This window comes from Bubalus kerabau, chromosome 21, assembly GCF_029407905.1.
Source record: "Bubalus kerabau isolate K-KA32 ecotype Philippines breed swamp buffalo chromosome 21, PCC_UOA_SB_1v2, whole genome shotgun sequence".
Classification (NCBI taxonomy): Eukaryota; Metazoa; Chordata; class Mammalia; order Artiodactyla; family Bovidae; genus Bubalus; species Bubalus kerabau.
In genome coordinates, this window is record NC_073644.1 from 26,346,866 (window position 1) to 26,363,273 (window position 16,408).

Below are 16,408 nucleotides of genomic sequence, written 5' to 3' on the forward strand. Positions count from 1 at the left end.
CCTTCAGAGTTTATGAAACTTGATAAATTAATTGGCCTTTATAAAGCTCTTTGAGCTATGAACATGAAAGGTACTATGGATGTGTTAAGTACTTTATTTCATATGTCCACCTTGCCCCAGGATCCAGTGTGTGTGTGCAGGGGGAGCCTCAAGCCTGAAGCAAGCCAGTGGCAAGGGTGGGAGCCTGCTGCCTTGTCAGCAGTCAGATAGCACAGGGCTAAAGTCAGTCCCCAGTGTATTACAGAATATGGTCAGCATTTATTGTCTTTTAACATGAAAATCTGGTATTTCTATGTTACCTAGGAAATCCTTCCTCACCTTGGCAATTCAAAAAAATAGGCAGAGTCAGACTTCACCTGTCTAATTCAATGCCATAGCTCAAATTAAAAGATTGTCTTTTTTCTGTGTTAGTTATATATTATTTGACTGTGTGTGTGTAAGCCAAGTTGCTTCTGTCATGTCTGACTCATTGCAACCCTATGGACCATATCCCACCAGGCTCCTCTGTCCAGGAAATAACACTGGAGTGGGTTGCCATGCCCTCCTCCAGGGGATCTTCCTGACCCAGGGATCAAACCTGCATCTTTTATATCTCCTGCATTGGCAGGTGGGTTCTTTACCACTAGTGCCACCTGGGAAGCCCATTATTTCACTACTATTTCTTTAAAAACAAATCCATCTCAATATTTTCGGTTATACTTCATCTCACCAGAGAGACAGAGGCATAAAGTGAGAGAGATTAGAACCAACCACTTGTTGGTCATTTATCTCCCGTTTGTGTGTACTTTACTCTTTTTGAAGGATGCTGCTGCTGCTAAGTCGCTTCAGTTGTGTCCGACTCTGTGCGACCCATAGACTGCAGCCCACCAGGTTCCCCCGTCCCTGGGATCCTCCAGGCAAGAACACTGGAGTGGGTTGCCATTTCCTTCTCCAATGCATGAAAGTGAAAAGTGAAAGTGAAGTCGCTCAGTCATGTCCAACTCCTAGTGACTCCATGGACTGCAGCCTACCAGGCTCCTCCGTCCATGGGATTTTTCCAGGCAGGAGTACTGGAGTAGGGTGCCATTGCCTTCTCTGTTTGAAGGATGACATATGTTTTATTCCTGGGCTTATTGAAATCTCAAGTTATTGTGTGAGGGTCCCCTTGTTTCTTATCCCTATTTAGTTCTTTCAGTTAAACTGTAGTTTTATAGAAAGAATACAGAAAACCAATGGTCAAGGGCCTCCTTGGAAGATCCAGCCCTCATGAAGGGCAATGCAGCATGAGTATTGGGTGACAGTTTTCGTGGTGACTGGGACAGATAGGAAATCAATGGTAGACTGTGATGTAACACCTTTGACTCTATTGGAAAGAACACTCTAGGGGAAAAGGGGAAATGACATGTTAGCTGCTTGTGACATAAAAGGTGAGAGAGCAGGGGAAAAAATACTGAAAACTGATGTACTTCTGAGTCATGTATTACAAAACAGAAAGTCCTTGTTAGTAAACCAGCAGGAAACCATTGGCCGAAGACCTAAAAATATTTAGTAAGCCTGTAGTTCCTGCTGCTCTGTTCTCTATAGTGCTGGTGAATGTGACTTGTTACATCTTCATTATTTTTCCTTTGTTAGGGTACCAATGAGTGGGCATGTTATTAAAAGAAACGTAGGTGGTTGTAGCCCTCAAGGTAGAAGATTCGGCCACATAAGCACGGTGGCAATGTTTCATTTTGTAGTGAATGTATTTGGGGAATATCTGAAACAACAGATTCCAGACAGTTTCTGAGACAGGCAGGTCTCCTTTCATATTTCCTTCTGCATGTCCTTTTGATAACATTTACAAAATTCTACAAATGCATAATTGAAAGTCATATTTTTTCAATAGACTTTTATGCTTAAATGTAAACATTGTGATAGTAACTGAGATACAGCTTTAAACCTGTTTCTGTGGTTTCAAGCTTCCAGCCCCCATTCTCCTATCCCTGTTCTGTCATCCTCAGCTTTTAATCAACTTCTAGCATTTATCTTTATTATATACAGCATTTTGGAGAAAGAAAACTGTATCTTTGAGTGTTCCAACATGTTTCAGCATGCCCCTTTCATCCAAAGGGGAATATATACTATGTAAGACAAAGTACCACCTACAGTATAATAGTTACTTGAATATATTATATTTCCTCTGTAACACAATGCAGTTTTAAATAATTGAGATAAAATATACTTCCTAAGACATCTAACTGTAGTAGGTCTTATTTTCCTCATTAGTAATAATATTAAGAACAACAGAAATAGCAGGAATATACATGGGTGCAGCACTGTGCAAGGAGAGTTGTAAGCCTGTTTTATGTAACTGTCATGACTTTTCATGAAGGGGAGACACGGGGGCTTATTATTCTTAGGTCAGAGCTGCTCAGGATAGATCCCCACTTGAATCCAACCTTTGTGCATTCTAAAATTGTGCTAAAGGACCTCCCTGGAGGTGCAGTGGCTAAGACGTTGCCTTCCAATGCAAGGGGTGTGGGTTTGATCCCTGGTCAGTGAGCTAAGAGTCCACATGCCTGGAGACCAAAAAAACAAAACATAAAACAGAAGCAGTTTTGTAACAGATTCAAGAAAGATTTTAAAAATGGTCCATATCCAAAAACCTTTTAAAGAATCATGTGTATAGTAGTAACATTTTAAAAAAAACTTTTCAGACCTGCAGGCTTATTTTTTTGATAATTTAGGAAATAGAGAAATGTGTAGAGAAGAAATACAATTACTAGTAGTTCCACTCTTCAGTTTTAGAGTATGATTCTTTCTACTACTCTTGTTATGCAAAGCTCCCTGCTTTAAAAAGCAAAATAGTATCACACTGTATCCTTCCACTTAGCTTAATGTTATGAATATTTACTGTATCGCTATGATTGCAACCATGAAATTAAAAGATGCTTGCTTCTTGAAAGAAAAGCTTTGACAAACCTAGACAGCATATTAAAAAGCAGAGACGTTACTTTGCCAACAGAGGTCCAGCTAGTCAAACTTATGGTTTTTCCAGTAGTCATGTATGGATGTGAGAGTTGGATCATAAAGAAGGCTGAGCGCCAAAGAATCGATGCTTTTGAACTGTGGTGTTGGAGAAGACTCTTGAGAGTCCCTTGGACTGCAAGGAGATCAAACCAATCAATTCTAAAGGAAATCAATCCTAAATATTTATTGGAATTACTGATGCTGAAGCTGAAGCTAGAATCCTTTGGCCATCTGATGTGAAGAGCCGACTCATTAGAAAAGACCCTGATGCTGGGAAAGTTTTAAGGCAGGAGGAGAAGGGGATAACAGAGTATGAGATGGCTGGATGGCATCACTGACTCAATGGACATGAGTTTGAGCAAGTTCTGTGGGAGATGGTGAAGGACAGGGAAGCCTGGTGTGCTGCAGTCCATGGGGTCGCAAAGAGTCAGACATGACTGAGTGACTGAACAACAAATGTAAATTTATGGATTACTTTTTAAAGTCACTTAATACTCCATCATGTAGTGTTTCCTGAATTATTAAGTATTGATTTTATTATTTCTACCATAATTTTCCTGTGAAAAGGATGTCTTGCCAATTATTTCTTCAGGATAAATTATGAGAATTGGATCAAAAGCTAGCAAGGTTTTTAAAACTCTTAATAAACATACAGTCCATGCATGCCCTTAATTTCTACCTTATTCTTATAAAAATAAGCATTTTTGCTTGTTTTATAACCATACGCCTATTAAAAGCTTATTTTAACTTCTAACAATCTAGGAATCTTTGATTCTTTTCTGACTCATTTGGCTGTGCCCGGTCTTGGCTGTGGCATGAGGGATCTTTGATCTTCAGTGCTACATGCAGGATCTTTACAAGCATCGATCTTTTCCACATGTGGCATGTGGAATCTAGTTTGCTGATCAGGGATTGAACCCAGGCCCCCTGCATTGACAGCATGGGGTCTTATCCACTGGACCCCCAGGAAAGTCCCTGGGAATCTTTGATTCTTAATCAATGATTCCTAAACCTTTCAAACACAGCATGTCATTTTTACAGTTAACGCCTTGACATGCCCCCCACTTTTAGATCCTGAAATGTAATTTATAGTTAATATAAACTACCTGATGCGAAGAACTGACTCATTTGAAAAAACCCTGATGCTGGGAAAGATTGAGGGCAGGAGGAGAAGGGGACAACAAAAGATGAGATGGTTGGATGGCATCACCAACTCAATGGACATGAATTGGGGTAAACTCTAAGAGTTGGTGATGGACAGGGAGGCCTGGCATGCTGCAGTCCATGGGGTCACAAAGAGTCGGACACGACTGAGCGACTGAACTGAACTGAAACTGTCTATGCTCACAATTTAAATATATGTTCATAACATCTTGATCTTAGTGTGTAAATGTGTTATTTATTTAACTAGTAATACAAAATCTAACAGGCTTCACAGGTAGCACTAGTGGTAAAGAACCTGCCTGACAATGAAGGAGATGTAAAAAACGTGGGTTCAATCCTTGGGTCAGGAAGATCCTGGAGGAGGGCATGGCAAGCCACTCCAGTATTCTTGCCTGGAGAATCCCATGGTCTAAGGAGCCTGGCAGGCCACAGTCCATAGGGTCGCAAAGAGTCAAACAGGACTAAAGCAACTTAACACACAAACACACTTATATATATATATATATATAATCTAACAACGTGTGCTTTGGTGTGGAAACATGCGGATTCCACATCACTAGAAGATACAATGAGCTTTCCAGGTGGCTCATACACTAAAGAATCTACCTGCAATGCATGAGACCCTGGGTCAGAGAAGATATCCTAGCGAAGGGAATGGCTACCCACTCCAGTATTCTTCCCTGGAGAATCCCATGGAGCCTGGAGGGCTGCTATCCGTGGGGTTGCGAAGAGTCATACGCAAGAAGATATAATAAAGTCATCAGCTGCTTCTACCTGTCCCTCAAACCAGTGAGGAAAAAGCAGCTACACCTGTCCTTTGATACACGTGTGTCGTGGATACTCAGAACACTTTATGACATGATCTTTCCAAACATTGTAAAACTATTGGTAAAGTTCCAAACAAACTATAGCACAATACTCCTTTGATTTACATGGTAGTGTATTCCTGAAACAATTCAAGGTGTATTTTAAAGCATGCACAAAAGCATTTGTATACCTAAAATGAAATTAAACTTTAGGCTCAGTAAATCCCGTTCAGGTCTCACCTGCAAACAGCAGGGCTTTTTGAAACTCATGTGGGAACAGAGACAGTTCTCAGTCATTTGAGACTGCCGAGAGCATGTCAGAACTTCCTGTAAGCTTGTCTGCCCACTTCCTGTATCACCTAATATGTGTTTTCCATATGTCCCCTAGGGGTGGTAATACTCTTTGAGAAGTACTGCTATGCATAGACTAGTCTAGGATTTGAATACAGGAATGAGAATAATAAATTCTCAGATCTATTCCTTGATAACAAACTTGTAACTCAGTTACTCCCATTTTGAAGAGACTGGCCTTGAGGTTCAAAACCCACAATTTTCCATAGATTTGCACTGATTATATCAAATGAATTCTCCCTCCATATTTTTCTACCTTCTGTCTACTTTTTGGTTTTAAAATTCACCCAAGTCTGAAAGTAAAAACTGCATGCTTTAAGATAAAAATAACTTAACCAGACCCTTTAGTTTAATTTTATTTCTTTGCAAGAAGGAAGTAATTGTCAATGGCCATAGCAATTATGCCCCTAGTCAAAAAGCTAAGCCACATATGATTTCTAATTCCAGTTGTATTCTTAGAGTGTAATTCCATTTTGTATTCATCATTCAACTATGTTCAATATCTCCTGAGATTGCAGTTACATCCGTTTCTAATTTGGAAGTCACCATCAATTAAATTACCATGTTTAACATTTACAGTAGGGAAACCACGACATCCAACAGTTTGCTACAAATAGAGCCACAAAAAGACAAGGCTCAATAATCTTCAAGTATGCGTGTTTTCATCAGTTTCAACCATGCATACATATGCTCTTTGCACAGTCGCCACTGGAGGATGTGACTGGGTGTATCCTGAAGCATCTGCTCACTCTCCACTCACATGGTCTCTAAAAGCCTGGCAGGGTTTAGTAAATAATCATTGCAAAGCAAAGGAGGTCTTTGCTATGTGGGAAATAGCTAACACAAGTGGATAGACATCGAACCATGACCTTAAATTCACGAGCACGTGAATTTGTCATGGTGGACAAATTAGTAAACCCATCCAGAGGACTTGGAGACACTCTCACTACCGCAAACCAACCATCATACCTCGTCCCAGAGAACAAACTCTGGGAATGGTTATAATCACATTTTAAAACAATTAAAATAAGAAAATATTATACATTTACATTTTCATATTTTTGTAAACATAGAAATTTTATAAACATAAAAACTAAGGAAAAGTAAATATATATACCAAATTTAAATGTTGACTGGGCTTCCCTTGTAGGTTAGTTGGTAAAGAATGTGCCTGCAGTGCAGGGGACCCAGGTTAAATCCCTGGGTCAGGAAGATCCCCTGGAGAAGGAAATGGCAACCCACTCCAGTATTCTTGCCTGGAGAGTCCTATGGATAGAGGAGCCTGATAGGCTACAGTCCATGGGGTCGCAAGAGTTGGACATGACTTAGCAACTAAACCAGCACAATGTTGACTTCCCTGGTAGCTCAAAACAGTAAAGAAGCCACCTGCAATGCAGGAGATCTGAGTTTGATCTCTGGGTCAGTAAGATCCCCTAGAGAAAGGAATGGTAACCCACCCCAATATTCTTGCCTGGAGAATCCCATGGACAGAGGAGCCTGGCAGCTTCAGTCTGTAGGGTCACAAAGAGTCAGACACAACTGAAGCAGCTTAGTATGCACAGATATATAAAATATCACTTATAATTACAATTAATATTTACTATTCTCATTTAAAATTGGAGTTCTTTGTATACATTATTTGAGAAACAAGGTTAAAATAGTTTTACTAAAATTTTTATTTGCTCTGTAGGGAAGAATATTTGACCTGTCTTCTGTTGGTATAGAGTATACCAAGATACTGCTACTGCTGCTGCTGCTAAGTCGCTTCAGTCGTGTCTGACTCTGTGTGACCCCATAGACGGGAAGCCCACCAGGCTCCCCCGTCCCCGGGATTCTCCAGGCAAGAACACCGGAGTGGGTTGCCATTTCCTTCTCCAATGCATGAAAGTGAAAAGTGAAAGTGAAGTCGCTCAGTCGTGTCTGACTCTTAGTGACCCCATGGACTGCAGCCTACCAGGCTCCTCCATCCATGGGATTTTCCAGGCAAGAGTATTGGAGTGGGGTGCCATTGCCTTCTCCAAGATAACTGCTTTACAAATCTGTACTCATCCAGTATTAGATTAATAAAGTAGATGGACTTCAAATGTGTTTTATTTCCAACTTGAGTTTTATAAGATAACTAAATGGTAGAAGTTTTAAATCTTCTTTTCCCAAGGTTTTTTAATTGCTCTAGGTCGTTCCTTAAATGTTCCATGTATCTTTATCTGCAAGGAATATGATTAACAGGAGAAAATTAGTGCTATGTATCCCTGAAGTAGTTTACTTAGCAACTATTCATTATATGGAAGAAGTTTTGCTTGGTACAGAGGCTACACAACAAGGATGGGGAACCTTTATTGAGGCTTTACCAGGTAGTAGGTTTATTTATACCATTTGCTACTGAACTGGTATTTTTATTCTCTCTTCGCAGCTTGATGAAGTATAACATTTTTCCTCTAAAAACTCACATTCTATTAAAGACAAGTGAAATCAGTATAGTAAATGAAATTATAAGGGTGTGATTAGATTGTTGTGAAAGCAAGAGGAGAGTGCTCCTAACTTTGCCAGGAGGGCTTCCCAGAGGAGGCGATATTTGAGCCAGAGCTTGAGAAATGAAAGAGATTTTGAGAGACAAAAAAGCTAAATGATGATGCTCCAGACACATGGAATATGAACGTTTCCTGAGTATTAAAAACAGTAATCTCCTGTGAGGGAAACTTGAGATTCTTGGGAAGACATAAAAGGAGAAAGTGTTAGGTTGAAGGTTAGATTGTGGACATTTTAAATGCTCTCTTAAGTTGTTGTTTGCTGACTCACGTCCATCTCTTTGTGACCCAATGCACTATAACCCTCCTGGCTCCTCTGTCCATAGGATTTCCCAGGCAGTACTGGAGTGAGTTGCCTTTTTTTTTTCTCCAGGGGGATCTTCTTGACACAAGGATCAAACCTGCATCTCCTACATTGGCAGGTGGATTCTCTACTGCTGAGCTACTGGGAAGCCCTCTATTAAGTTATTTGGATTTTAAATACATGCCAAGATGAGTGGAAGGAGAGTGGAATGTTTAATTTTGGGGAAGCTTTGGAACCCTAGGGACAATGAAATGTATCTGTACCGGGGCAAAGATGAGGCCCCAATTCAGCAATAATTCCTTTCTCTACCACCTACATTTCAGATTTACTATTTAAATGTGAAAATATTTAAATTTGAACTAATGCCAAAAAGTAATTATGAAGACTAATCTGCTATAGGGTGTTTCAAAGTTACAAATGAGTGATTTGGGAATACCTACTCATCCAGGCTGCAATGTTAGCTCAGCTAATGAGAAATCAGAGGTAAATGTTTTCCTATAGCTTCAATGTGTGTAACTATACACATAGATTATTATTCTTTCTATTGTAAAAATTTTCATCTTTTTTATGATGTCTCAAAAAACTAACATTATGATTTTCCTCAATGCCTTTTCATCTATTTTTTCTTAAATTGAGAGTAAGGTTACTTCCGTAAAAAATTTTTTCTTAGTGTATGTATTTTCCTTCTATAATCGTATATCAGTGTATAGCTGAGTTATGATACACAGTGCATGATGCTTTGGGTCTCTCAGAAGAACTAAGAAGACTATTGATCAAATAGTTTCCCTTTTATACAGATGGGGAATCTGAATCTGAGAAGCTTTTAGGTGATATAAATGGAGTTTGGGGGGTTGGTGGATGCTGTAAACTGCCTTAATTTCTGAATTTTTTTTTGTCTTCCTATTACTCAATCTGTTTTACTGTTTGGTTTTCTGGCTTCATTGAGCATTCTCCCACATTTGTATAGAATTTTTTTTTTTTAGGTACATCTTTGGCTTAGGATGTTATTAATTCCAAGTAGATAAATACCAGGATATGAGTAGGTGGTTTGAATTCAGAGAGAGAAATTCATCAAAATATGTTGATACACTTTTCAGTGCCAAAGTCAGGGGAACATATGGTTTACTGGGTTCTCTGCGAAGACTGCATTTTTGTTAATATCATTTCTTTTAAAACCAGTTATTTTAGGCTTAGCAGATAAATGAAGAGTCTGACATACTTAGTTTATGCCAAATATATTCACTTTTATAATTTATTTCTCATAATTTGTTCATTCCTTGTCTTGTCTTTTCTCTTTAATCTAACCACTTTAAAACCCATTAGTTACTCTGAAACAATAATGTTATGTGTATTAGGGAGATTTAGCCATAGTCACAAATTTATTATGAAATTAGACAATGTAATAGCTTGACACATTGGGCTGTGCTTCCTAAAGAGATGTATGACATCTGGCATGACTCAGTTGGTAAATACCATGAGCCCAGTGGCCTCAAGAAATATATATTGGCCTCTCAGTTACTATGGAGAAGGCAATGGCACCCCACTCCAGTACTCTTGCCTGGAAAATCCCATGGACGGAGGAGCCTGATGGGCTGCAGTTCATGGGGTCGCGAAGAGTCAGACACGACTGAGCGACTTCCCTTTCACTTTTCATTTTCATGCTTTAGAGAAGGAAATGGCAACCCACTCCAGTGTTCTTGTCTGGAGAATCCCAGGGACGGTGGAGCCTGGTGGGCTGCCATCTATGGGTCGCACAGAGTCGGACACGACTGAAGCGACTTAGCAGCAGCAGTAGCAGCTCAGTCACTAGCACTCTGCAGGGCTTCTGCAGAGCTGGGAATTCTAGATAGCTGTGCATTAACCTTTATTACAAATGACTTTACTTTCATTGGTAGTGGAAATATTCCTAGCCTCTCAGTGCATCTTTATTTCATGCCTTAAAATCTTTGGATCAAAACTTTTAAAGACGGACTTAGTTATGAATATTTACTAGGGATTGGGTGGTGCTGACATCAGAGCTTCAGCTACTGACATGGGTACTGCGGAGCAGGTGATGAAATCGGTGATCTTGTGCAGTCTGCCCTAGAGAAAACTCCCTGCAGCAGCTCCACTCGCTTTATTGGTAATTTGCCTCTTCCTCATAATGGTGGAGACAGTTCTGACTTTCTGAGAACCTTGGTAGCAAAATTGATGTTTAACTATGAACTTTGCTGAAATGGATTCATCTCTTATAAAAATCTCTCATCCTCAGGAAGAAGGCCCCATCTTTCCTGTGCTGTCAGTGTTCTTTGCCTTGTCCAGAAATACTGTTTTTTTCTTCAACAATCCAATGGCTTCTCAGTGTCTACAGAGCAGTCTGTATTTTCCCTTATTTATACCTGGTTAAAAGAATATGTATAATTTATACCCTGTTAAAGATCCTGATGCTGGGAAAGATTGAAGGCAAAAGGAGAAGGGGGCAGCAGAGGAGGAGATGGTTAGATAGCATCACTGACTCAATGGATATGAATTTGAGCAAACTCCAGGAGATAGTGAAGGACAGAGGAGCCTGGCCTGCTACAGTCACAAAGAAGCCGACATGACTTAGCGACTGAACAACAACAAAAGAGTAGAAGGAAAACTACCTGTGACTCTCTAGGGGTTTATGCAAAGCTATTTTCTACGAGTTCTTACCTGCACTTATTCATCAAGAAGAAAATGATACTTGTATAGATCAAAAATCCAGTCACATTTGTTTTTAAGCTTCCTTTAACATTTTGCCTTGAACACAAGCAAGATCAAAGTAGCATTTCTAATGAAAGAATTAAGTTGAAAGTCCAGTGAGACTCCTGCATCAAGATCAAACTTCTCACTAAATCACTTCTCTGGTAATATTCCATGTTATTTCTTCTTGGTTTTTGTGCTAGTTCTGTTATTTAAGAAAACATAATAGTGCATTCTGGACTTGATATATAGGAGCCCTCAGGGGCTCCGGCATCCGGCAGAAACCTTTGCTATTTTCATCCTTGAGGTTTGAGACTAGCCTCCTATTCCCAAATCCACTATGTAAATGTGAGGTTTAATGGAAGTCAAGGTTCTGAGTTCTAAAAAAGAGATCAGAGAGCAAAAGTATCAATACAAAAGAGGTCAAATGTATAATTGTGAACTTAAGTTACTAAGTAGGTAGATGTAGAAGTCTATCTGAATCCCAAAGGCATTATGATCCCCATCAATAAACAGCAGTTAAAGTAAAGCTTTCTACTATGTGCCAATATCCTTCTTGTTGGTTATTTTTGCTACATGCTTGCTTTTGGGTAGGGGGGACCTGAGAAATTTAGAGGAAGCATGTAACCTTTGATTCGGGCCTTTGGAAAATACATTCTGTAGACACTGATGCAGTGGCCTGTTTTAACCACGTATGTGGACGGACACACAAAGTTGCTATACTTGGGGATTACTAATATATACATAGCATTTCAAAAGAATAGCTTATTTAAAAAATTTTTAAATTATCATTTTTACTATAGGAAATATGGGACTCAAAAATCATTAGAGCTTCTGAGAAACTCACAGGCCACTTAGTTCAGTTACTTACTTTATAAAAGAAAAGGGCCTGGAAACATTCATTTTTAGTTTAGATTTTCCTTCCTTCCTTACGCCCTCCCACCTCCCTTTCTTCAGTGACTTTTTTTTTTCATATTTCATTAGAAACAGAGTGTTCTTTAAAAAGAAGGAAAAGACTAGTACAGTATGAAGAATTTAGCTTTCTTTTGATTTCAGAGTAATGTTCTGAGCAATGAAAATCAGAATGCTTCATAAATTTCAAATATTAAGGCCATCCTTACTATTTACTTACTATGTAAAGTCTGCATCCTTACTATCCTTATTCAGGACTAAAAATCACAGGAAGAGGAAATGCAGTGCCTCCTTGTTCCTGTTTTGTTTCTATAGAAAGGACATTTAGGGGCTTTAGAAATGTGTGAATGTGGAGCCGCACCTTTAGTGCTCCAAGCACACCCTCTTCCCACCAGTATGTCTTTGCCCAGGCAGTCTGTCAACTCCAGTTCCACTCCTGTGTTTATTTGCACACCCCCGTCTCAAGGTGCACCTGCTTTAGAGGCAGCTCCTGGATCAGCTCTCAGCCCACAAAGCTAAATCCCCTTCCTGGTTCTCTAGGTAGCAAGGACTATCAGCACAGCATATTTTAGGACTTGATTATATTCCCAGGTAACATTGTAATGGCCTCCAGGTGTCTTTTGGAATATCAGCTTTATAATATTTCGTCACTCTGTGGGATTAAAGCAGTTTTGGCTTTCATCATTCTGAGCCCCAAAGATACCTAGTCATATCCTGGGGAAAGGATAAGCAGTAAATAAAACATCCACTCGTGGCTTGATGTAACATAGCAGAACATTCAGTTTTAGGGAAGGAAAGAGCCTTTTAATGAGATGCCTGCCAACACAACAGGAAATGTTCAAGCCTGAGAACGGTAATATGTGGCCAAATAGAGCAGGCATCATTGGAATTAATACTGTAATTTAAAATGTCGCCTGACAGCTTGGTAAATACAGTTTTAACACCAAATGGGGAGGCTGGGGAGAGGACGTCTCAGTTCTTTGAGCACTATTACTTTCCACTGTTCAGTGAGGAAAAGAAGGCAGCTATTAGGTCCCTGACAAAGCAATTATACAGACAGAGACACTGGGAGTTGACCTGACATTTGCCCTTGGGTAGTTGTCATGGCAGCAGGCTGAATAGAGCAGCAGGATACAATTGCTACTGCAGGCTTGGAGGAAGTTCCGCCCTAAATGCAGCACATTTGAACATTAATATACACGCGTGTGTATTAATCGTTCCCTAATGGTGGCCATCACTGTCCTTTGCTCAGCACTTACCTGATTTTAAGTACTTATTTTGGAAGAAGTCCATGTTTAAAGGTAAACCACACGCCTTTGCAAGATCTGCAGTGATGTATCCAGGGTATTGTTCCTCAGGGAAGTTATTTTAAACAGTGTTGCTAACAAAAGAAAGGTTTAGATGCTGTAAATGGATGTAGCTTTTTTTTTTTTTTTTAAGCTATGTAGGCTGTGTCTATTCTCTTCAAATAAGTTTTGTCCTTATTTACTCTTTGCTTATTCCCAAATGTATGCAGGCACCTCTAGATCCATGTCTGATATGCAAAAGATAGCTATTTAAAGTTATCTATAGAAAGATGTGTGTATAGAGAAATACATTATGTCCACATAAAGGAGAAGGTATTTGTCAATATATTAAGAAAGACTTTGAGGATAGTACTGGAGTACTTATTTGAGTTTTTAAAATATTGCTTTCAGTTTCATAGGCTAAATTTGGTTTTAATGTAGACAGGTTCTCCTAAAACTGAAGTCTTAATAGCAACATTAAATTACATATCATTATATAGTCATATTTTATAAGCAGTTATAATTATTAATGCATGCATAGTCGCTAAACACTCTAACTGCATAATTTTTTAACAAAAAATATGACTCTGTTCCAGTGTTAAATAAAATATATGATCTTCTGCCTAAAACAAAAAGAATAAAAATCTTAATATTCTGTATGATCAGCAGAGAACCTGTATATTCTAAATCACGACCTTATGGAATTATGGAATAAGCATCAGGAAAGGCTCATAAAAGATTAGTATACCCATGTACAGTAGGGTGTGTTAGTTCTTGCCCTCAATCAATATGTATTTTCAACTTTAGGAGAAGTTTTAAAACTGAATTTTTAATTCATTTATTTTGAGCTGATGAAAATAGAAAGAATGCTACTGACAAAGGTAGAAATATAATCTGACTAATAATAATATATTTTTGCTGAAAGTTTAAGGAAAATTAATGTGATATATTGAGTTACAGTAATTTCAAACCAGCATTTCAGAAATTGCAAAAGTATGCATATACGATAATCTGAATACATGATAGCCTAAATATAAGATATCAAGTTAAATTGAATTTTGTCTTTGTTATGACTCAGGTTGGAAATTAGGGGAGTTTTCCAGAAAAACTGGAAGCACAATTTGTTTGGACATGAGAATATGTAAATATCAAAGTTTAGTGTATTATAACAAACTTATTTTTAAGAATATATTTTAAAACATAAAGGATGTTCACATAAATGACACAAAAATTGAGGGTATGTCCAATCTAATCTAAATCCATATATTATATGTTAAGGGAGATGCTCTTCTTTATTATTCCCTAGGAATACATAAAGGAGCATTTGTCTGCTGTCTCAAGCCATTGAGATAGAGTTGTCTGACTATCTCTGTATTGTGATCTGTAGCCACAAGAATGAGGGTTAAACAGGAAAGTGTTCAATGAGTACATGTTTAGAAATAAGGAAACCTGACTGGCTTTTCTTCTCAGAAATAACTTGAATTAGGAATTTCCAAATCATTTCATTCATTAAGTAAGCAGTGAAGTTAGTGTTAGTTGCTTGGTTGTGTCTAACTCTTTGCAATCCCACAGACTGTAGACCACCAGGCTCCTCTGTCCATGGGATTCTCCAGGCAAGAATACTGGAGTAGATTACCATTCCCTTCTCCAGAGGATCTTCCCAACCCAGAGATAGAACCTGAGTCTCCTGTATTGCAGGCAGATTCTTTATCGTTTGAGCTACAGTGAAGACCTTAAGCAGTGAAACACCGGGCCAAAATCTTTTTTTAACTTTAGAAGTGATCCAGGAGAGTGTGATCTGGCATTTGATGACCACTGAAAGTAATCGAAGGCAAGCAGTGCCAAGATTTGGAACACATAGAACTCTCGTACTGGAAAGTGTTACAGAAGTTAGTCAAAAATGGTTCAAACAAAAGGGGATTTAGAAGCTTGGTTAGGTTACTAAAAATTCTAGCATTAGGCCAATTCTGTATGTGGTTGATTGTCTTATAGATAAACAGGATCTCTCTCAGAGATCTCTTAACTCTACTTCATCTTTATTGCTTCTGTTCTCAGGCAGTTTCTCCCTCATGGTAGCAATGTGGCTGCAGCAACTCCAGCTTTCCATTGTCCTCACTGACTATGATTGAGCTACACATTCAACCTGGAAGCAACTGCTGAGGTCAAGAGAACAGACTAGGTTGCAAGCTCAATTTAGGATTCATGGATGTGGTCATCTATGTACAGTATATGAAATAAGAGTGGAAGAGGAAAATCAGATATACTTTACTAAAAGAGGGAGGGGAGAAGGTGAATGCTGAAAGGTCAGAGGAAAACAGTGTTTGCTCTAGTGGGCTGTGTTAGTTTCCTAGGGATTCCATGACAAAGTACCACAAGCTTAGTGACTTGTTCTTGTTGTTTAGTCGCTCAGTCGTGTCTGACTCTTTGTGACCCCCATGGACTGCAGCACGCCAGGCTTCCCTGTCCTTCACTATCTCCTGGAGTCAATGATGCCATCCAAACATCTCATCCTTTGCTGCCCACTTCTCCTCCTTCCCTCAATCTTCCCCAGCATCAGGGTCTTTTCCAATGAGTTGTCTGTTCACATCAGGTAGCCAAAGTATTGAAGCTTCAGCTTTAGCATCAGTCCTTCCAATGAATATTCAGGGTTGATTTCTTTTAGGATTGACTAGTTTGATCTCTTTGCTGTCCAAAGGACTCACAGAGAGCTCAGTGGCTTAAAACAAGTGTTTTATCTCACAACTCTAGGGGCTAGAAGGCCAAATTAAGGCATTGGAAGGGCTGTGCTGTGTCCTAAGCCTCTTGGGGAGGACCTGCCTTGCCTCTTCCAGCTTCTGGTAGCCTTAGGCATCCTTTTGCCTCTAGCAGCCATCACTGCCTCCACTGTCACATGGCCATATTCCGTCTATGTCTACATCACTTCCATTCCTATAAGGATACCAGTTGTATTGGAATAGGGCCCACCCTAATTCCCTATGGTCTCATCTTAACTAGATTACATCTGCAAAGACCCTATTTGTAAATAAGGTCACATTTGTGGGTATTAGGGGTTAGAACTTCAGTATGTTTTTCGATGCCACAACTCAACTTGTAAAGTCTGCCCTCTGCTTTCCTTGCCAAAGTCATGTCTTTCTCACTTGCAAAATACATTCATATTCTCCACTTCATCAGAAGTCTTAATACATTCCAGCATCAACTCTAAAATCTCATCTAAATATAATTAACTTAAAAAATCTCAAATCTTATAAATCATCTAAAGCAAGTATGGACCATTCTGGAGCAAAATTCCTATCCATGTGTGGACCTGTGAAACCTAGAAAACAAGTCATATGCTCCAAAAATACAGTGACAGGAGAGGCACAGGATAAA

At 39.1% G+C, this 16,408-nt stretch overlaps 1 protein-coding gene across 18 annotated transcripts in view; it reads left to right on the forward strand.

Annotated features, from left to right (window-relative positions):
- NOL4 (nucleolar protein 4) overlaps positions 1 to 16,408 on the forward strand; it is a 555,347-nt gene that overhangs the window by 446,416 nt on the left and 92,523 nt on the right. The window contains exon 10 of one of the 18 annotated variants that reach the window (XM_055559243.1): positions 8,208 to 8,345. The exons of 16 other annotated variants lie outside the window; for them this stretch is intronic. In XM_055559243.1, coding sequence (XP_055415218.1) covers positions 8,208 to 8,330 — 123 coding nt within the window. In that variant the 3' untranslated portion in view covers positions 8,331 to 8,345. Of the gene's footprint in view, positions 1 to 6,999; positions 7,379 to 8,207; positions 8,346 to 16,408 lie in introns of those variants that run through there. One more of the 18 variants, XM_055559245.1, reaches the window with a different exon arrangement.